This window comes from Myxine glutinosa, chromosome 13 (genome assembly GCF_964187855.1).
Source record: "Myxine glutinosa chromosome 13, kmMyxGlut1.1, whole genome shotgun sequence".
NCBI lineage: Eukaryota > Metazoa > Chordata > Myxini > Myxiniformes > Myxinidae > Myxine > Myxine glutinosa.
Window position 1 is genome coordinate 104,556,711 of NC_136273.1, and position 23,320 is coordinate 104,580,030.

At 46.6% G+C, this 23,320-nt stretch overlaps 1 protein-coding gene across 1 annotated transcript in view; it reads left to right on the forward strand.

Annotated features, from left to right (window-relative positions):
• The window catches only part of LOC137439162 (complement C3), a 421,636-nt gene that overhangs the window by 154,633 nt on the left and 243,683 nt on the right, over positions 1 to 23,320 (forward strand). The window contains exons 19-20 of the mRNA XM_068134902.2: positions 21,787 to 21,872; positions 22,028 to 22,167. Of these exons, the coding sequence (XP_067991003.2) occupies positions 21,787 to 21,872; positions 22,028 to 22,167 (226 nt within the window). The remainder of the gene's footprint in view (positions 1 to 21,786; positions 21,873 to 22,027; positions 22,168 to 23,320) is intronic.

Consider the following 23,320-nt stretch of genomic DNA (forward strand, 5'->3'; position numbering starts at 1 on the left):
GTTGGGATGAGTGGATAGAAGTTGTTCCATGTTGTCAGACAGTTAGATGTAAATGGAGTCATCACTGTTTGGTGGACGGTACAACACACAAATGAACAAAAGGTTGGAGCGGAGAGGAAGCCGTATCCAGAAGTACTCCTTGGGGTGTGGGAGAGTGAGAGAGGCGAGTGAGGAAGAGAGTTTTTGATAAAAAAATAGCAACCCCGCCACCAGGACGAGGCTCACGTCCATCATACCGGAGGAGGAAGTAACCAGGAAGAGACATTAAGGAATCAGAGACATCATGAAGGAGGAAAGTTTCTGTTGAGCAGATTAAGTCTGGTTTGTCTGAAGCAACCTGCATTGAGAGATCAATCAGGTTTGAGCAAAGGACCCGGATGTTTGAGGTCCATATCGTTAAGGAAGACGGATGGGGAGCATCGGGTGCAGGACAGTGGAGGGGAGGGGTATGGAAAGATGAGGGAGGAGATGGGGAGGTAGGGAGAGCTGTTGACAGTGTGTGGGAGATTGCAGAAGAGCTTGGAGAAGGGAAAGGATGAGGTGGACAAAAGGTTTGATGGTGATGGGATGAGGCACAATGAGGTGTTGTTTAAGGGGAAGCAGAGTGAAGTCGAAGGTTGGAGGATTTGGAGGTATGAGTTGGAAGGGAGAGGAAGTGGGTGGAGGCAGCTTTGTGGAGGAGTTAAGAGGCAACTTTGAGGAGGAGGACGGGTGAGAGGAGAGAATGGAAGAAAAATGGTGAGGTGGGAGTTTTGAAGGGGTGGGGTGAGGTGGAAAATTTGAGGGGGAGGGGTGAGCAGGGAGATATGAGGGAGAGGGGTGAGGGGGAAATTTGAGGGTGAGGAGTGAGTTGGGAGTTTTGAAGGATTAAAGAAAATCGAACATTTGTTACAGACTGGGTTTCTTGATATACCGGTATTGAAATCAGAGATCTGTTTGAGGAGGGGTGGAATGAGTGTGAGTTTAGAGAATGAAGAAAGAAAGAATTGTACGAGATTGAATTTTTTTTGTGATGGAAAGATTTAATGAGCAAACTGATTGCAGCATTTCAAAACAGGAAGAAAAAAAGGGAGTTGTCGTATACAAATGGATACAACATGGCAGGGGGGAGTTTAAACATTTTAAAAGCGAAACCACCGGTTGAACACGTGGACACGGGCGGGGGAGGGAAGAACACATAGACACGGGTGGGGGACGGAAGAACACATGGACACGGGTGGGGGAGGGAAGAACACATGGACACGGGCGGGGGATGGAAGGACACATGGACACGGGCGGGGGATGGAAGGACACATGGACACGGGCGGGAGAGGGAAGAACACATGGACACGGGTGGGGGAGGGAAGGACACATGGACATGGGCGGGGGAGGGAAGAACACATGGACACGGGCGGGGGATGGAAGGACACATGGACACGGGCGGGGGAGGGAAGAACACATGGACATGGGCGGGAGAGGGAAGAACACATGGACACGGGCGGGGGAGGGAAGGACACATGGACACGGGCGGGGGAGGGAAGGACACATGGACACGGGCGGGGGAGGGAAGAACACATGGACACGGGTGGGGGAGGGAAGAACACATGGACACGGGCGGGAGAGGGAAGAACACATGGACATGGGCGGGGGAGGGAAGAACACATGGACACGGGCGGGGGAGGGAAGAACACATGGACACGGGCGGGGGAGGGAAGAACACATGGACACGGGCGGGGGAGGGAAGAACACATGGACACGGGCGGGGGAGGGAAGAACACATGGACACGGGCGGGGGAGGGAAGAACACATGGACACGGGTGGGGGAGGGAAGAACACATGGACACGGGTGGGGGAGGGAAGAACACATGGACACGGGCGGGGGAGGGAAGAACACGTGGACACAGGCAGGGGAGGGAAGAACACGTGGACACGGGTGGAAAGACCATGAGGAGAGAAGGTAATTATTATTATTATTTTTATTTTTGTATTTAAGACATCAAACAAAGGGTAAGAGGTTAGGGGGGAAATAAGGGGTGAAAAAAAATCCAGAGCGAGATCGAACATGAATAACAAAAGACTATAAGATGCGACTGGGCAGGCCTCGAGGCTAACCAGGCCCCAAACACATACGACCAAACTGACCGACTAATACACAATTGTGCACGAAATGCAAAACACGATCTTACCAGAAACACAGCAGACACATACACAGCAAAACAAAATACTTAACTTTGAGAAAAAAAACAACTTAACTTTGATCGACGTGCATGAGCTCAAACGACACACAACCTCACCCGGGGAACCGGAAACGGAAGATATTTGTTTCAACACAAAAGCCTTAAAATCACTAAAAAACATTTTTCTCCGAAACGGCTAAACCGATAGAGGCAAGACACTAAATGCATGATCGCATACCCATGACGAACAAAAAGTTCTGCAACCATGACATCATAGGTGGCATGGTGTGGCGGCTATGATTTTTTAAAGAATAAAACTTTAAAAAGCCGCTGCTTCAGAACGGCAGAACAGATCGAAGGGAAACTTCAAACATATGTTCCCCATGCGTTGCGTATACTATGCTGTCCTTCAATAATTCATACGTCACATGATTTGGCAGCCATATTGGATTGAACGAAAATCTTTTAAAAACTCTATCTCTTGAACCGCTTCATTGATCAATGTGAAATGTCAAAGTGATGTAGCAGTCGTAAAGTGGAATACGTGTTTAAAATTTCAATATGATTGTTCTTACGGTCTGGCAGCCAGAAGTTGTGATTGTTTGAAGAAGATGCTCTACTATATTATCTTCTCCAGCTATGTGAGTTCTCAATATATCTATGAATTTATGTGCTCTTTGAAGTCAGTGGCCTCCTGTCTATTAATTGCGTTGGTCTATTAATTATGTACTATTGGAATGTACCTTTCGAAAATTTGGAATGCTGAGACCCATTGGACCTTTGAAGAACCTTTAAGACCCCTCAAGAGCCTTAAGGCCACCAAGACCCCAACATACCCTGAAGATTCTTGAATGCCATGAAAAACCAGAGGACTCAAAAAGACCCGAAAGACCCAGAGGACCCAAAAAGACCCAAAAGACTCCGAGGATGCAAAAGACCCCGAGGACAGCCTCATTAAAAATATATATTAAAAATACAATACTGAATCCAGTTTTATAAAGAGGATGTCATGTTTCACACATGTCTGATGAAAGTGGGGCTGTACAAAATAATGAAAAAATGTACAAAAACACCCCACAAAATACACCTCACAAACACGTCGACTGGTGAGGGTCTGCAATGTGATTGTGCACCTACAATGCCTTCGTCCACAGCTTGATGGAATACTGCTCTTCCCTCTGATCTGGCTCAGTTTGATGCCATGGAAATTAAGGTTTTGAAGAACATTCTCGCGAGATCTTGGAGACGGCGGCAGGGATTTTCGAAGCTCCACACGGTCTCCACGTTTTTCGAAGTTAAGTCTGTTCACAATTGTATTTTGTCGAAACTGTATTTATCTTTCGGTGTGTGAAGTTATTGTGTGCAACTTTGGTTGTTTCTCGGTGTTTATCTTTCATAAATTGATCGTCTGTTTGCCGTGTCGTGTCTTGAGGCCTTGTACAGTGTGCACTGTACAACCTTGAGGCTTTGTTTTTCTCTCAGCGGTCCGTCTTTTGTGATCCAATAACTTTCGTTCTCTGTATTCCCAGTCTTTTCACCCATAGCCTACTTCCTTGTGTAAATCTCAACTCAAAAAAAAAAAAAAAAAAAAAAAAAAAAAACATTTTCCTTCTCTGTTATCATTCGTTTATTCATTCTTATTCGTTCGTTCGTTCTTCGACCACGTGTTTCTCCCCCATTTCCCCAGATAGTTTTCACTCATTAACCTTCAATGTTTACACTTTCCCCTCAAGTTATGTATTCCGTCATATTTTATAACACCTTTTTCTTCTTCTTCTTTAAAAGGCTGCTTTCGACTTGCTCACCAAATCAATTCATCCCAAAAAAAATATCCATCTCCTATAGTGCCTTTTTTCTACATTCCCTAAACTCTCCTGCACTCCATCCTCCATCCAGCGTCCTTAAACGTATTTTTAACTCGAAGGTCACAAGCAACTCATTTTGCAATAAATGTTCGTTTCCCATAAATCGTACACTTTCAAAAATCCAATCTCACCCCTCCCCTCCAAATCTTCCCCATAACCCCTCCCCTCCAAATCTTCCCCATCACCCCTCCCCTCCAAATCTTCCCCATCACCCATCCCTTTCAAATCTCCCCCCTTGCCCCCTCCCTCCTAAACGACCCCCTCACCCCTCCCCGCCAAGACGCCCCCTCGCCCCTCCCCTCCTAGACTCCTGCCTCACCCCTCCCCTCCAAATCTCCCCCATATCCCATCCCTTTCAAATCCCTCCCCTTGCCCCTTCCCTCCCAAACTTCCCCCTCACCCCTCCCCTTCAAATCTCCCCACCCTCATTGCTTCTCAATTTCCCCCCTCTCACTCCCCCTCCTCAAAGCGTCCTCCCCGCTTCTTCCCCCTTCAAACTCTCACCTCCATCTCCCCCAACCTTCTGCCTCGCTCTTCCCCCTCCTCAAATAACACCTCATTGTGGCTCACCCAATCACCATCAAACCTTTTGTCCGCCCCATCCTTCCCTTTCTCCGAGCTATTCTGAAATCTCTGACACACCTTCAACAGCTCTCCCTACCTCTTCCACCTCTTCCACATCTTACCCTACCCCTCCTCCCCCCTGTTCTGTATCTGATGCTCCCCCTTCCTCTTCATTAACGGTATGGACCTCAAACATCCGGGGCCTTCGTTCAAACTTAACTGATCTCTCCATACAGGTTGCTTCTGTCAAACCAGACGTGATCTGCTTAACAGAAACTTTCCTCCTTTATGATGTCTCTGATTCCATAGTATCTCTCCCGGGCTACTCCCTCCTCCGGTATGATAGACCTGAGCCTCGTCCTGGAGGCGGGGTTGCTATCTTTATCAAAAACTCTCTTCCTCACTCGCCCTGCACTGCACTCTCTCCACCTCACCCCCAGGAATACCTCTGGCTACGGCTTCCCCTTCGCTCCCACCTCTTGTTCATATGTGTGTTGTACCGTCCACCAAACAGTGATGACTCCATCTACATCTCGCTGTCTGATGATATGGACCAACTTCTATCTACTCATCCCAACTCGCTCTTCCTCATATGTGGTGATTTCAACTGTCATCATGCCAGTTGGCTGGGTGTGGGTACCTCTCTCACCAGCCATGGCTCCTCAGCAAAGGACTTCTGCGGCTCACTGGGACTGACACAATCTGTCAATTTCCCGACCCGGATCTCAGTCAACGGAACATCTTCTCTTCTGGACTTGGTTATGACTAACTTCCCTGAAAATGTCTGCTGCTCTTCTTCTGCTCCGATCGGATCATCTGATCATGTCCTTGTTAAAGTGGACATCTCTCTGACCATCCTCAGGGAGCCTGCTCAGCGTCGACGAGTCTGGCATTTCACTCAGGCCAACTGGCACGGTCTTCAAGCAGCCATCAATCATCTGGACTGGTCTCCCATTTCTACCACCTCTGACATCAACTCATCCTGGGAATTCTTCCAAAGTAAATTGCTCTCTCTCATGCACAGATTTATCCCATCTCGTCTTCAGTTGTCTTACCCTTCCTCCCGTCCATGGTACACGGAATCTTGTGGTGAGGCTGTTGCCCAGAAACAACTTGCCTTCGTCTCCTGGAAAGCAAATCCAACGGAAGGAAATCTCATTTCCTTTCACAAAGCCCGAAACAAGTGTGTGTCCACCCTCAGGAGAGCCAGGAAACAATATCTCTCCGTTCTCAAGACCGAACTCTCTTATCTGTCTCCCTCTTCCAAATCCTGGTGGCGTCTGGTCAAATCCGTTTCTGGTGTTTGTTCCCCCTCCATCCCCTCCCTTACCTCAAACGGCTACACAGCTGACTCCGCACGTGAAAAAGCTGAATGCCTCAACTCTGTGTTTGCCTCTAAATCTTGTGTCCCAAACCCATCCCTCTCTGTACCCACCATACCCAGTCGTACCCTGCTGCTCCTGGACTCCGTGTCCTTTCCTCCTGACAAGGTGGAAAAGTTTCTGTCAACCCTCGACTCTGATTCTGCAACTGGACCCGACGGCATCAGCCCACGGGTCCTAAAATCCTGCTCTGCTGCTCTATCTCACCCTCTCTCTGTTCTCTTCACCCTCTCTTTTGCTCAAGGTCAACTGCCATCTGCTTGGAAATCAGCCAACATCACCGCTTTGCACAAAAAAGGTGCAAAAACAGATCCTAGCAACTACAGACCAATCAGCCTTCTCCCAATTATCAGCAAAGTCATGGAATCCATCATTGCTTCGGATATGAAATCTTTCCTCTTCTCCAATGGCTTGATCTCTGATCATCAATTTGGTTTCAGACCAGGTCACTCTACTCTGGACATGCTGCTTCTGCTGTCTCAACAATGGATGGAGGTCCTCAATGCCAAGCAGGAAATTAGAGCTGTCTCCCTCGACATATCACGTGCCTTCGACACGGTCTGGCACCCCGCTCTGCTCACCAAACTCTCCTCCTTTGGTATCCATGGAAATCTCCACGCATGGCTGGCGGACTTCCTCTCTAGTCGTCGTCAACGTGTGGCCCTGAATGGGTTTCTCTCATCTCCTCTTCCTGTTCAGGCTGGAGTTCCCCAAGGCAGTGTTCTGGGCCCCGTGCTTTTTCTGGTCTTCATCAATGATCTCTCTGACTCTCTCGAAAATCCTCTCTATCTCTTTGCTGATGACTCCACTCTCTGCCGCTCCATTCCTCTTCCCTCAGATCGGCAGTCTGCTGCCTCCTCACTCTCTGAAGACCTGGACAAAATCACAGACTGGTCAAACAAGTGGAACATGTCTTTCAATCCTGACAAATCTCACACTCTTACTATGTCTCTCCGAAAAGATCGACTGGACAACCCTCCCATCTACTTTCTCAACAATCCTCTCCAAGAAGTTCTGTCGCTCAAGATTTTGGGTCTCACTATCTGCCATGATCTTTCTTGGGAAAACCACATTTCCAAGCTGGCCTCCAAAGCCAGTCGCCGACTGGGCATCCTCCGTCGTGCGAAGTCCTTCCTCGGCACACCTGAGCTCCTCACCACATACAAGGCTTTCATCCGCAGCTCAATGGAATACTGTTCTCCCCTATGGGCCGGTGCTCCTGCCTCACACCTAGCTCGGCTTCACGCTGTTGAAACCAAAGCTTTCAGAATTATTGGAATCTCCCGCGATGAAGCTATCTCTGAGGGCCTTTCACTCACTCACCGCAGGCAGGTAGGTGGTCTTTCTGTCTTCTACCGACTCCTCTCCGGCCTTGCACCCCCAGCTCTCTCTGTGCTCTGTCCCCCAAATATTCCTACAGGTCGCACAAGATCTGCCAGCAACCCTCTGATGGTTAAACTGCCGAAATCTCGGCTCTCTGCTCACCTTCACTCTTTCATTCCTCTTTTCTCCCGCCTCTGGAACAAACTCCCTCACTCCCTTCAATCCCACTCCTCCCTCCAGGTCTTTAAAACAGCTGTTCACCACCATCTCTTATCTTCCCCCATCCAAAACCTTGATCTTTTCTACCCCCGCTAATTCACCCCAGATCCACCTTGTTTGAAATTCCAACTTCTTTCCTGGAAGTCCTGGCAGTGTCCATATGTTTTATACCTCTCCCACCGCCCCCTTCCCACGCCCCCCCCCCCCCCTAAAGCCCTCGCCCTCTCTCAGATCTCTCGATGTCTCCATGTCTCTCGGTCCCTGCTCTCAAATGTTGTGTTTGTGTCCTTCCCCCTCTCTCCCCATCTTGTCTACCGCTCCCTATGTTATATGTTTTATGTGTCGGTTTGTCTTTCTGTGTGATTAATGTTCGCTCTTTCACGAGCCTCGACCTTGTATACAAAAAAAAAAAAAAAAAAAAAAAAAAAAAAAAAAAAAAAAAAAAAAAAAAAAAAAAAAAAAAAAAAAAAAAAAAAAAACATTGGAATCTACCAGGATGAAGCCGGGTCTAAGGGCCTATCCCTTTGCCATTGCAGACTGGTCAGTGTGTCTGTCTTCTAGCACCTCCTTTCTGGTCGTGCACCCTCTTCCTCTCCGTGCTTTGTCCAGCCCTCCCTCCCACAGATTTCTGCATGGCGCACGTGGTCCACCACCTTCTGGTGAAAGTCCTAAAATCCAGAAACAATCACTGTTCACCTCCACTTGTTTGTTCCTCTTTTTCCCACCTGCAGAACCATCTCCCACATCCTCTTCAATCTCATCCTTTCCTCCAGGTCTTCAACACAGCTGTTCACCACCATATCAGATCATCCCAATGCAAAACCATGATCTTTTGTACTCTTGTTAAACTACCCCTCCTCTTCCCCACCCCTCAAATTTTCTAATTTTTTTCTTACTGAGAGTTCGCTTCTGCATCCGTATTGTGGACCCGCTACATCCTCCCCTACCCTCATCCCCCCACATCCTCATGTACCCCTACATCCTCCCCTACCCTACCCCTCAATCCCCTACATTCTCATGTACCCCCTACATCCTCCCCTCCCCTACCCCTCATCCCCCCACATCCTCATGTACCCCCTACATCCTCCCCTCCCCTACCCCTCAATCCCCTACATTCTCATGTATCCCCTACATCCTCCTCTGCCCCTCATTCCCCCTACATCCTCCCCTCCCCTACCCCTCAATCCCCTACATTCTCATGTATCCCCTACATCCTCCTCTGCCCCTCATTCCCCCTACATCCTCCCCTACCCTCATCCCCCCACATCCTCATGTACCCCTACATCCTCCCCTCCCCTACCCCTCAATCCCCTACATTCTCATGTACCCCCTACATCCTCCCCTACCCTCATCCCCCCACATCCTCATGTACCCCCTACATCTTCCCCTCCCCTACCCCTCATCCCCCCACATCCTCATGTACCCCCTACATCCTCCCCTCCCCTACCCCTCAATCCCCTACATTCTCATGTATCCCCTACATCCTCCTCTGCCCCTCATTCCCCCTACATCCTCCCCTACCCATCACTCTTTCCCACATCCCTTGTTGGTCCGTCTCCGTCTATTTGGTCTCTCAGCCCTGCTGTTGGCGTTTCCTCCCTCTCTTTCTGCTGTTCCTTTTGTGCTGTTGTGTCCTGATCCATTCTGTGTTCTAGCTCTTTCACGAGCCTTTACCTTGCATACAAAAAAGCCTTTCATGAGTCTGTATTAGATTTATATTATAAGCTCCAGGAACCCAAGGTAATCACAGGATAATTGGCATATCTCCTCGTGGTTGTCATTTAAAAATCCAAATATCTCAATAATGACCTTCATGGAGGAAACATTCTGCAAACATTAAATAAAATAAATTAAACATTAAACATTAACATTAATTAAACGAATTAATTAATTAAATTAATTAATCAATTAATCATTCATGTGTGCTTCCCCTTTTCTCCCCATCTTGTCTTCCGCTCCCTCTTTTTGTATATTTTGTTTGTCTGGTCGATTTGTTTGTGAAGTAAATGTTAGCTCTTTCACGAGCCTCGATTCAGTATACAAAAAAAAAGAAAAAAGAAGCTGCTCAGGTGTCTCTTTTCCTTCATTAAAAAAAACAAACATTTTGCAAGTATGTTGATCACTCCGGTTTGTGTTAGTAAGGGCATTTTATGAGATATTTCACAAATCTGTTAACTAAATTGTTACCAAAAATTTCTTCACCAATATGTTTGTAAAGGTGTGTAATAACATGTGTTCAAATGTTGAAGTTCAACTCCCGTGGGAAACCCAGAAAAAAAGCTGTTGAATTCGGGTACCGAAAAATTATTTTCGAGAATTTTTATTTTTTTTAATCGGCCCTTAAGTAACTTATGAGGGGTCAAATAAGGGTTTTTCATGATTCTGAGTTGATTGTTAACATTTATATTTTCACTTTTACATTTACACACAAAGTAGCTTTTATTTCACATACATATATAATACTCAAGAGTTATTTCTCATTCACAATGTCAGAAGTTTCAACAGTCATTGTCTATGTCTTCTTCAGACTCAACAACATCATGACTGCAGTTTCTGCAGTTTCCAAGATAAGACTTCAGCAGGTGAAAACCACCCAACCTTGGAATGACGGGTAGATTTGCCTGCTTTATTATATTCACAGCCTTCAGCCAAATCGGAAGATCAAAGGTCACTATAGCGACCCCAGCACGCCGTATGCACTCTTTCAGAGTGGTGAAGATGGTGTTGAGGTCATTAGGGTCTCCTTCAATAACTGGGAGGAACTCGATCTGTGTGCTCTGCTTTGCATCATTAGCATGGATTCTCTTCATCCAGCCATTCCAGTTGGAGTGTGGGAACTCAGGATCGTTGGCTTTGATCACCCACCCCGCTGCCCAGAGTGTGTCACCTGGAGTGAGGAGTGGCTGATCATGAGCCAGGGAGGAGGAAAGCTCAGCGAGGGGGAGAAACATGATCGCGTTCGTTCCTATCTGTTTCCTGTTCGTAAATGGAATAATCTTTACTTCAGTTCCTCTCAGGATCTTAGCTTTGTCGAGTGCCTTCAACTTCACCCGGGGGAAAGCTGCTGTTGTCTGTGGATCTGGCAAAGGTGGTGCCGGAGAGGTGACTTCGATCCAACCCATTGAGTGAAAGGGAGTGTTTCCGTGAATAGAGACAATGTTTAAATCTATATTGTCTCCAACAAACTGAGTGACTGCATTGTTTGTTTCCCCAACCTCCATAAAGACCACCTGATCATTACTTGACAATTCACTTTCACTGGCTGGCACTTTGGCTGTCATCACTGATTGATCCTCAAGCGCAGCATCAACCGCAACCTCATCATTGATCTGTTCATCGGTTTCCTCCACAATGGTGTCAAGAGTGCCAGAAGTATCTGGAACATCATCTCCACTCCTACTATTAAGGAAGCAGTATTTGTAGTTTTGTGTCTCCGTGTAAGACTCGGTGTATCCCAGCCGGTGGAACTTGTTGAGCATCCATTTTGACCCAAATCTATGATCAAGTTGTATGGCAAGCCCCATTTGGTGTGGCAATACTCCAGACCGAGGTCGACAGGCCTTAATAAAATTCTGCCCCCAAACGGCAACTCTTTCGTCTGTCTTGACAATCGGTCTCAAGAACATCTGAAGGCTTGCAGGAACAAGTGTCAGCTGACTATCGATGTCAATCATACTGTGTGTGGTGGGGTATGACTTTGGACCTAAATCAATCAAGGCAATATCATTGGATATGAACTTGAGTGCCGTCTTTATGATCTGAGTCTTCTCATCTCCATGGTCAAGATTAGCATGATGCTCTCGCAGAATATTGTCGGTGCCATCTTTGAGACAGAGTACATCTGCCCTTCTTTCCTGTATTGTGAAATACAAGGTGTCTTCGTATTTCTCTAGAAGTTTTATCTTTAGCCAATGCTTTGAATAAGAAAGGCTCTTCTCTGGTGACTGATCAAACTCCTGCAGCTTTTCATGGACTTGGTCCATGTTCATTACCCCATGCTCTAATTCTGAGTCTAACCATTCGCAGAATTCAATAAAAACTGCCTCTCGCTCCTCATCAATACTCCTCTGTCCTCTCTTCCTTTTCCTTCCTCATCAGTCTTGGACAAACTGTCACCTCTCGCAAACATAAGTTTGCATCGCAAATGGTACAGTGTTTCTTCTGCTACCAAGTCGTTGATCCCTTCCAGGCGTCCAGTGACTTCAGTGCCCCAGTCATCCCCGCGACTCCGTGCTGTCTTCAGCAAGCTTGCCTTCAGTGTATCTGCAGTCAAATTATCTGGCACTCTGTATTTCTTTCTGGCTTGTGCTGGATTATTTTTGTAGAGCTGGGCTGGTTGGTTGCAAAGAATGCATACATCCTTATACAGGAGGTCAACTGACTGTGATCTTCTAGAACTGCAGCCAGTTGATGAACTGAACTCACAAGTAGTGCGTCTTCTCTTCAACTTTGATGACTCTTTCTCTGCCTTTGATGCTTGAGCTGACTTCTTGGTGGTTGCAACAAAGTTGTTGTACAGATCATTTTTACACTTCTGGTGGTTCCTCAGTTTTCCTTCCTTTTGAGCCTCCTTCATACGTTCCACAACAGTAACATTTTCGACAGTTTCTGCTTGTTTCAATAAAGTTGAGTATCCCTTTGGAGTTGCCTGTATGAGCCTTTCAGCTGGTGTATCCGAGCGTGCACAGATGAAGCAATTGAGCACAGGTGGAGTAACGTCTTCATCCATATTGCTAGACTCCATGTCCTGCAAAGTAGAAAATGAGATATATTTAGAAATTATTTTTCCACAAAGGAGTGTCTGTGGTGAAATATAAATGTTAACAATCAACTCAGAATCATGAAAAACCCTTATTTGACCCCTCATAAGTTACTTAAGGGCCGATTAAAAAAAACAAAAATTCTCGAAAATAATTTTTCGGTACCCGAATTCAACAGCTTTTTTTCTGGGTTTCCCACGGGAGTTGACCTTCAACATTTTAACACATGTTATTACACACCTTTACAAACATATTGGTGAAGAAATTTTTTGGTAACAATTTAGTTAACAGATTTTCATATGTTTCCCTTACTAAGGTTGCAAATGCACCTTTAGCTATTTAGTCGGGGTTTAATTTCCAGCCCAACTATAAGCGATCTTCCTGATTTTGTACAGGCAATACATTGCAGGCCCTTTGATTATTCCAGAGCGATGTGATATATTATTCTGAGGAAAACTCCTTTTTGGCAGATTCAAAAACCCAAATACATAGTCATGGCCAAAAATATTGGCACCCTTGCACTTTTTTCAAATAATGCACCATTTCTTCCAGAAAATTGTTAAAATTAAAAAATATTTTCGTATCCACAAATGTATTTCTTTGGTTTGCAGTGGAACAAAACAAACAAAGCTGAAAAAAACACTGATTATTAGTTTATTCCACACAGAAATCCTAAAATGGCCCAGACAATATAATTGGCACCTTTTAGAAGTTGTGAGAAATAATTAGATTTCAAGCAGGTGATTCTCCTTTACTTTTGAATTGAACTAACCTGTGGTGAGTTGCAGGTTCCTGCAATATAAAAAAAAAATCACACATTCAACCAGTTTGAATAGAGAAAAGGAGTCATTCTGCTGTTTTGTGTCACTGTTTGTACTGAATTGAGCATGGAGAAAAGAAAGAAAACCAGGGAATTGTCTGAGGAGGTCAGACACAGGATTGGAGCCAATCATGGACAATCTCAAGGCTACAAGTCCATCTCCACAGACCTTGATGTTCCTGTGTCCACCGTACGCAATGTTATCAGGAAGTTTAAGCCCATGGCACTGCAGCCAACCTCCCTGGATGTGGCCGCAAGAGAAAACTTGATCGAAGATTGCATCAGAGGGTTGTTCGATTGGTAGATGAAGCACCTCGATCAACTGCCAAACATATTCAAGCCGACCTTCCGACACAAGGTACAACAGTTTCAACTCGCACCAGCCATCACCATCTCAATGAAAGGGGTTCTATGATCGGAGACCCAGGAGGACCCCACTGCTGAGAGACAGACACAAGAAAGCCCGACTGGAGTTTGCCAAAACACACCTGAAAAAGCCAAAATCATTCTGGGAGAATGTCCTGTGGACAGATGAGAGCAATTAGAGCGTTTTGGTAAAGCGCACATCATCTCTATGTTTACAGAAAACAAAATGAAACCTTCAAAGAAAAGAACACCTTCCCTACAGTCAAACATGGAGGAGGTCCAGTGATGTTTTGGGGTTGCTGTGCTGCCTCTAGCACTGCGTTCCTTGAATGTGTGCATGGCATCATGAAATCACGAGATTACCAAGGAAATTTGGAGCGCAATGTTCAACCCAGTGTCAGAAAGCTGGGTCTCCGTCGAAGGTCATGGATCTTGCAGCAGGTCAATGACCCCAAACACAGTAGAAAAAGCACCCAGGAATGGTTCAAGACAAAATGCTGGACTGTTCTGAAGTGGCCAGCAATGAGTCCAGATCTAAATCCCATTGAACACCTGTGGGGAGATCTGAAAACAGCAGTTGGGAGAAGGCACCCTTCAAATCTGGGAGAACTGGAGCAGTTTGTACAAGAAGAGTGGGACAAACTGCCAGTAGAGAGGTGTAGGAAGCTCATTAATGGCTATAGGAAGCACTTGACTACAGTTATTTTGTCCAAAGGCCGTGCTATCAAATATTAAGTCGAGGGTGTGAAGAAGTTTGTCAATGTCATTTATTTTTATTTTCTGATTTAAAAGGATATATTAAGTTCTGAATGAAAAACAAAGGTTTTGTAATACTAGTACACCCACTTATTTCTGATTTAAAAGGATATATTAAGTTCTGAATGAAAAACAAAGGTTTTGTAATACTAGTACGATTCACTACGGGAGCTGGAAGAAGGGTCATTCCTCTTTGGGGTATATAGATTACAATCGATCTATAGTCAGGTCTTAAGAACATTGGGTGTGTGTTTATTTACCCAGTTTCTTGTGGAGAGATCGCAAAGTGGGTTAAGCATTCGAGCAAGCACTCCATTCACAGCCTTTAAGGAATGGCTGGCTTGGCAAGCGCTAGCTAGCTGCTTGGCAAATGAGCACAACCCGGGCTTCCTCCCTTTTAGTTTCGTGTTAAACAGCAGGTGCGAGTTTGAAAAGTTTGCTATGAAAAATGCCACAGTAGCGGCAGAAAGGGCCATGATATTTGTTGTGAAAATCAAGCAGTTCCACAACTTTGTCCCATAGGTAGGTTTAATTTCAATCAGATCTCTGACATCATCCTGTAAAATACAATCATGCAATACACATATCAGGATCTTGGCATCATATAGAAAGTAACGGTGATATTAGTCAAAGCAAGCTAGCCTAGAATATCAGCGGGTACGTACCGTCCAAATCTACATGTCATAGAATAATGTCGCAGGAGTGGCTCTTGGGTCGCGGTTGTCCGAGGTCTTATAGACGCCGCACAGCGGTTTAAGTGAGCATCACACCTGGGTTCAACTTTGATCCACTTTGATCCATTTTCACTACATTCTCCCCGTCGTTAGAACTACACTACCGCTAGGCTGGAATCAAGCAAGCGTCAGCGTTAATTGATTAGGGTAAAGTTCAGTTCCTTTCAGTCGGCCCATCCGTAATGGTCAGGGCGGCGAATTGCCCTGCCAGCACGGGTCCGGAAACTACCGGGTGCAACATCCCCTAGCCCGGAGTCCCCAGCATCGGAGTAGCCGCTGGAGGCAGGTGTCGTTGGGGGCACCACAGTGCCTTAAAGCAGGGGTGTATCAGGTGACGGGAGGGGTGGCAGATGCTCCATAGGCGGAGCATCGGGAGAGTCCATAGACTCGTAGATCGGTTCGTCGATATCCCCATAAGGCTTGATGTCTCCACAAGGGGCGAGATGGCGCACGGAGACAGTGGACTCATGTCCATCGGCCAACAACACGCGAGCATGCTCGGGATTAGCCTGGAGTACCTGCACCTTATCCACTAAGGGATCGTACTTGCTCGTGCGAACCGCACGTTTGAGATAGGCCGGCCTCGGCTCTGCGAGCCAACTGGGTAAAGATCGGATACTCCCCGAGCTCCTCGGGTGGTGGAACAGCCTTTCGTGAGGAGTCTGGTTGGTGGCCGTACATAATAGAGCCCTGATCGAGTTCAGCACCATAGGGAGCGACCAAGCCCATTTATCTAGGCCCCGGCCGAGGGTCCTGAGGCTTAGCATGACGGCCCTCCATATAATCCCATTAAATCGTTTGATCTGCCCATTCGCCTGCGGCCTACATGGAGTGGTGTAGCTAGAAGCGACATTATTTTGGAGCAAGAAGCTCCGCACTTCCTGGGACAGGAACACCGCACCCCGATCTGTATGCACGTAGGCCGGATACCCAAACATGGAGAACAAATTCTGCAGGCACCATATGACTGTGGCGGCCGACATATCCGTGCACGTATAAGCAAAAGGGAATCGCGAGTACTCATCGACGATGGTGAGCAGATAACGAGAGTTACCCGACACCGGCAACAGCCCTTTGAAGTCCATCGCCAATCTCTCCCACGGTCTAGTAGCCCTAACCAGCGTTCCCATGGGAGGGTTGTAAAAACGCGGTTTGAGTTCGGCACAAACAGAGCAGTCGCGACAGATCCGGCAGATGTCCTCAACCGTGTGTGGCAGATTACCACGACGCACAAAATGAGCGAAACGCGTCACCCCAGGATGACACATAGTGTCGTGCAAAGCGCGCAGACCCTCTAAAGTTATGAGGCCCGCACACGTAGCCGGCCGCGATAAAGCGTCGGCGACTAGGTTATCCTTCCCCGGGCGATATTTGATAGTGTAGCAGAAGTCGGCGAGTTCGATACGCCAGCGAGTGATTTTCTCATTCTTAATGCGTTGAGCATGTAAAGTGTCGTACATAAACGCAACGCTCTGTTGGTCCGTGATGATTTGGAAGCATCGCCCGAGCAAGTACGGACGCCATCGCCGAATCGACTCGACGATCGCATACGTTTCCTTTTCGACAGACGAATGCCTCCGCTCAGCGGAGGTGAGAGTCCGTGAAAAGAAAGCCACAGGGCACCCTCCCTGGGAGAGAGTCGCCACTATCGCATGATCCGAGGCATCACTCTCTAAGACTAAAGATTTACTCTCGTCGATCGTTGCCACAGCGGCATCAGCGATGTCAGCCTTTAGGCCCCGAAAGGCAGCCAAAGCGGCAGGGCCCATGGGGAACGCTTCGCAGGCCACAAGTGGGCGGAGTTTCACGGAGAAATTTTGCACCCACTTGGAATAATGGGCGAACAGCCCGAGAGCATGCTTCAGCGAAGCTCGATTGCCGGGAGGGGCCATATCGAGCAAAGGTCGCAGATGCTCCTTATCCGGAGCAACAGAGCCATGGGTCACGGTGTACCCCAGGAGATCTATCTTGCGCATAGAGTAGCGACACTTAGCCTCATTCATGGTTAGGCGATACCTCTGCGCGACCTCAAGGAAGTGCTTCAGATTCGCATCATGATGCCCCTGGTCATGCCCGCAAACCGTAAGATTGTCCAGATATACAAAGACATCGGTCAAGTTATCCTTAGCGATGAGGTCATCCATAGCCCTCTGAAAACAGGCGACCCCGTTCGTCACCCCAAAAGGTAATAGGGTGAACTGGTATAACCTTTGACCTGATTCAAAGGCGGTATAGATGCGGTCACCCCCGGAGATGGGGATCTGATGATACGCACTACGAAGATTGAGAGTGCTATAGACTGAGTACTGGGCAACCTGTCGAACCAGGGCGTCCATCCCGGAAGGGGGTAGGCGTCCAGCTGTGTAAATCGATTAACCCTCTGAGAATAGTCGATTACCATGCGTTTGCGGTGCGCTTCACTTCGCACCACCAAGACCTGGGCTCGCCATGGCGACCGGCTGGGTTCTATGATACCTTCCTTTAAGAGCTGGGCCGTTTCTTGTGCAATAAATTGCGCGTCAGCTCGTGGGTAGCGTCGCGATTTTACCGCCACCGGCGTGCAGTCCATGGTCATATTGGGGAACAGCGTCAGAGGCTCGATGTCCATTCCTGCAAGAGCGCACACCGCCAGCATGTCAGTACCCCCAAATTCCATTTCCAGACGTCCATGTCGCTTTAGAAAATCATGTCCTAATAGGATATCAGCACACAAAGCAGGCAAGACCTTAAGATGTACATCTGGGAATATACGTCCCTTTATCACGAGCTTCAATCGACATTCCCCTTTTGTACTAAGCCTAAGCCCTTGGGAGGCCATAAAGATCCGACGGGTTGTCCCAAGAATCGGCCAGTCATGTTTTTGCACCAGTCGATGATCGATAAAACTATCCGTGGACCCCGTATCGACTAAGGCCCGAGCAAAAATCCCTTCGATCATTAGTGGAATAATGGCCTGAGCAAGGCCGGGAGGTATTGAGCCATCCGAGCGAGATGATCGCGCCTCGCGAGTAGATCCAACGCCGGCTACAGTTTTCCGGCCGTTCGAGCAGCCTCCGGAGGGCGCTCTTGCCAAGCGCATAGTTTGCCGTGCCAAAGCAGGAGTCTGTAGTTCATACGAGCTGCCATCGGATGGCGCTTGTGTCACGCGAGAAGGGTCGAAGCCGACTGTAGTTTCACGCGCTGAAGCAAGCGTTTGTAGTTTGTACGAGCTGCCTTCGGATGGCGCTAGAGTCGTGCGATGAGTCTCAAATCCATCATGAGACGCTCAGATTCTGGCCAAGGACGATTGGCCCGCGTTCGGTCGTGTTAGCGCCACTTGTTTAGGCGGCCCGATGTATCTCACCAAGGTCGAGCATGCAGCCAGGGGCCCACAAGGAGGAGCGCCGCTCATCAAAGCCGGGTGAGGCGCCCCGCTCCGTGCTCGGCCCGTTGGCTCGGCGATAAGCCCATTCAAGGTCGCGCGAGTTCGTTTGCTCCGAGCAGCTTTCCGACAGACTTTCGCAAAATGTCCTTTCGTAGAACACAAATGACATATCGCTTCACGAGCCGGACACGCTGACCTGGGATGTTGTCGATTCCCGCAGAAGTAACAGGTAGCGTTTCGTCCAGGTTTCGGTCTGGCGGCGGCAGCCGCCGCCAAGCCAGAATCTGGGTCCTCCTCCTCGGGAGCGGCCGGGGATGCCGGCAGTGATGCCGCGTCAGCTCCCGCGTCCTCGGCGGTAGCACTCTCCGGTCGGGCTTGACGAGAAATCCCCGCAGCGACACGTGTGTGGTCATAGGAGTTCGATTGTACCCGAGCCTCATCGTACACATGAGCCTGTCGTAGAGCCTCCGAGAATGTCAAGTCCGCATTCTCCAAAAGACGTTGTCTAATAGTGGAAGATGCAATCCCAGAGACAAAAGAATCTCGGACAAGATCGTCCTGGACTTGCTCGTGAGTGCGCACTTCAGGAGTACTGTCAGTGAGGAGTCGATGCAGCTCTTGGGTGAAGTGGTCCAGCGACTCGTTGGGCAGCTGACTCCGCATCGAGAGCAGATGCCGGGCATATACCACATTTCGTTTCTTAATATAAATGCGTTTCAGCTCCGTCACAGATTCGTTGTATGTTGTACATTGCTCGATTCTCCTGTAGACATTGTGGTGACCTTTGGTCTGAAGTACGGCTAGTTTCGTCTCATCTGTGACAGGGGCATCCTGGGCTTTGAACTGATTTTCCAGTGTCTTGAGCCAATGTGTTAACTCCGCGCCCGCATCTGCAGCTTGTGGGTCGGCGGAGAATTGCAGTACATTGATCATCCGGTGCCCCGCCATGTCGGCCTCTTGTTCTCGAGAGGACGACAAGATCTTGATTGAAATTAAGTGTTGTGAAAATCAAGCAGTTCCACAACTTTGTCCCATAGGTAGGTTTAATTTCAATCAGATCTCTGACATCATCCTGTAAAATACAATCATGCAATACACATATCAGGATCTTGGCATCATATAGAAAGTAATGGTGACATTAGTCAAAGCAAGCTAGCCTAGAATATCAGTGGGTACATACCGTCCAAATCTACATGTCATAGAATAATGTCGCAGGAGTGGCTCTTGGGTCGCGGTCGTCCGAGGTCTTATAGACGCCGCACAGCAGTTTAAGTGAGCATCACACCTGGGTTCAACTTTGATCCACTTTGATCCATTTTCACTACAATATTAACCCAACATTTGTGGGGTATATAGAGTACAGTAGATCTTCGTTCAGTTCTGTAAGTAAACCTTACTTCACGGATGTCGGGATTCCTCCAAATTTCTTCATTTAGTGTTATAAAGAGCATTAGCGACTGTTTAAAAAGCTAAGCATACGTGTTTGTGGTTTATAATATTTTTACTTCCTGTAGAAGCCGTTGCTCCCACGGATTCGCCATTATAACTATAAGCTATTTATACACGTTATCACCACAGAAAAACACCTTGGGGAAGTGGGAAATTACTAGTACCGACTGCAAAGCCGCAATGAGCCGGCGAAGCTAAAGCCTCTTGCCACTATTTTACCCATCACTATGGTATCAGTAGGTTAGGTAGTTGGTAGTAGGTAGGTGTAGTAGGTACCGTACCTGGTAAGACTTGGTAAAAGAGAAGAGCAGACAGTCCTCCCCAATGGCAATACCTGCATACAATAAATGTCACAAGAAGCTTAAGGAAGTAACTATACGATGTGCTAGCTTAAGGCCTATTTTTAACTGGGCTTAACATACGTTTTCACAGTAAGTGTGTAGTCTTCTAACTTCAGTCGCTGTCAGGCGCCAGGGCTGGCTCTCTGACTCTCCGGGCACGGCGGCTTCGTCCACCAGAAGAAGTTAGCTTGCAGTGATTAATTCGGTGAATTCCGTCTCAACTTCGGATATTTCCGGCCGTGAAAAACTATCCGTATTTCTAAACTAAATATGTAAACCGCTTATACCATATTTCTGGCCGTGAAAAACTATCCCATATGGCCGCGAGATTTCTAAAAAATAATTCTTCGTCAATGTTAGAATATTTGACACCGTTTTCACCGTCCGAAACGCGTAATAAGCTTGTAAAAAAATATTTTTTCAAATACTCGAATCTCATTGGTTCTAGTGTTCGATGGCGATTTTCGTTGACGATAACGAGGTTGGTCTTAACGTATTTTAATTACTAATTAGAGGTGTCATTATATTGTGAATCAAAGAACGACGGGTGAAACAAACTCCTATTGAACTTTTTCGCAATTGTTTTATGCAAACTTCCGCATCCGGTCGATGGTGCACACGCACCCCACCATTGAGCGCTTTCATTTTAGAAATATTTTTGCAAATGCTCGACTCTCATTGGGTCCGGTGTTTGGTGACGCGTTTTGTTGAAGATAACCAGGCCCGTGCGGGCCGATGTTGGTCTTAAATTATTTTATTAATACATCGGAGGTGCATAAGATTGTGAATCAAACGACGACGGGTGAAAGAAACTCCTAATGAACGTTTTAAATTTGTTATGCATACTTCCGCCTCCGCAAGATGGCTGCGCCCACTGCGCTTCGGATTCTCGAGCCAAGGCATAATCAGGTTTTCAACATAATACGTACTCGTTTATTGACAACACCGGCTACGCCGGCTATTAGTATTAATATTGTTTTGTAATAACATTAACAATATGCGATTATCATTAATTTTGTTGTTAAAAGCATCTTTCGAAAAACGCAACGAGAAATCTTCTTCTTTGGAAAAAGGCCACGATGAAACTAATTTAACATTCATATACACCTCAACGTGCAACCCCATTGACGGCAATGGCGGGGAAAACCTGCTCGGGGGAGAAAAACCCCTTGGGGATGGGGGCAAATGAATGCACTACAACCTTCATTATGTAACCCTTGGTCATCCTGTCAAGTTTGGTTGAGATTGGATAAGTAAGGACGGAATGAATTGGGGTCAAAAATTCATCAGACAGACATACGGACACTAAATGGCGTATTTTAGTATGATTAACAGTGAAATAAAGAATTGTGGAGAACAAATGCTTTTGTCAATTTCAACTTATTTTTGGAGATAATTGTGAGTTATTTGAAAATAGTACAAGGGTGCCAATATTTTTGGCCACGACTGTGATACAACATTAACTTTTCTTTCACAAGAGGAAGCCTTGTTTGCCAACACCCTCCCAGCAACATTCACAACTTGGCCTGATCACTCAGATGTTATATGAAGAGTAGGGGAATAGCTTGACCTCAACCATATATACATATACAGTATGTCTCAGTCCTTAGGGCAACTTGAAACTCTGATTTACAGGAATTGATAATATCACATGTAGTTTTTTTCTTTTTGTCCCGTTTTTGTGCAGTGAAGGTAAAGGAACCACGAGATACACTTCTCCAGAAAGTATTACTACATGGGATGTTCAGGCAGTGGCCGTTACTCCCAGCGGTGGTGAGCAACAAAAACACACTTTACAGCCTTTTGCAGACAACCACCAAAGGATGCAACTTACACAAATTAATTTGCACATTTCTTTCAATAGCATGAGTATAAAGTTCCTCAAATGTTCAACTCCCTTGGCTAATCCAGCACATACTGTTTGGTAGGCCTGTGTGTTGCAGAACCAAAGACGGTCAGAACTTTCAAGAATTTTTTTATTTCGTTACTACTGCCATACTCTGTTGTTCGGAATGAACAGACAGAGGTGCGGGTGGTCCTTCATAATTACAATAAAGAAGAATTAACAGTGAGTGAGAAGCCAGCTTGATTCACTCATTTTCACTTCCACATTGCATCCATCCCCCTCCCCCATTCTCACCCTCTCTCTCTGTCTCTTATTTTCATTCCTCCGTTGACGAAGTTGTCCGTCCGTCTGTCCGTCCGTCCGTGCTAGGTTTTCGTTACCGCGATATCTTGAGAATGGCTGGAGGGATCTTAGTCAAACTTGGCACAGGTCTGTATAATGAGGTAAAGATGAACTGATTAGATTTTGGGGTCACGAGGTCAAAGGCTAAAGGACAGAGGTCATGTAATGTAAAAATCCTGTTACCACGATAACTTGTGAACCAGTGATGGGATTCTGACCAAATTTGGTACAGTTATGTAGAATGCTGTAAAGATGAACTGATTAGATTTTGGGGTCAAGAGGTCAAAGGTCAAAGTCTGCAATAAGTGTATAACTTGAGAACGGCTAAAGTGATCCAATTCGAATTTGGTACAGGTATGTATAATGATGTAAACATGAACTGATTATAATTTGGGGCCAAGAGGTCAAAGGTAAAAGTCTGTAATAGGTCTATAACGGTCTATAACTTGATAATGGCTGAAGTGATCTAATTCAAACTTGGTACAGGTATGTATAATGATGTAAAGATTAACCGATTAAATTTTGGGGTCAAGAGGTCAAAGGTCAAAGTCTGCAATAAGTGTATAACTTGAGAACGGCTGAAGGGATCTAATTCAAACTTGGTACAGATATGTATAATGATGTAAAGATTAACTGATTAGAATTTGGGGTCCTGAGGTCAGAGGTGATGTCATGTAAAAATGTGATAACTTGTGAACAGCTCAAGGGATTTAAATTAACACTTGGTACAGGTATGTATAATGATGTAAACATGAACTGATAAATTTTGGGGTGAAGAGGTCATAGGTCAGAGTTCATGTCAGGTAAAAATGTGATAACCTGAGAACAGCTGAATGGATTTAAAGCAAACTTGGTACAAGTATTATAATGATGTAATAATGTTGGCGGAGGCATATCGGTCAACGTCGAAGAGTGCCGTTCTAGTTATATTTGCTACTAGCCGAAACCCGTGGAACATCCACGGAAGGGAGGATGTGGTGTATGGATAGAGTGTACCATTATGGATGGCATAGGGGAGCGCTCATGGGATCTT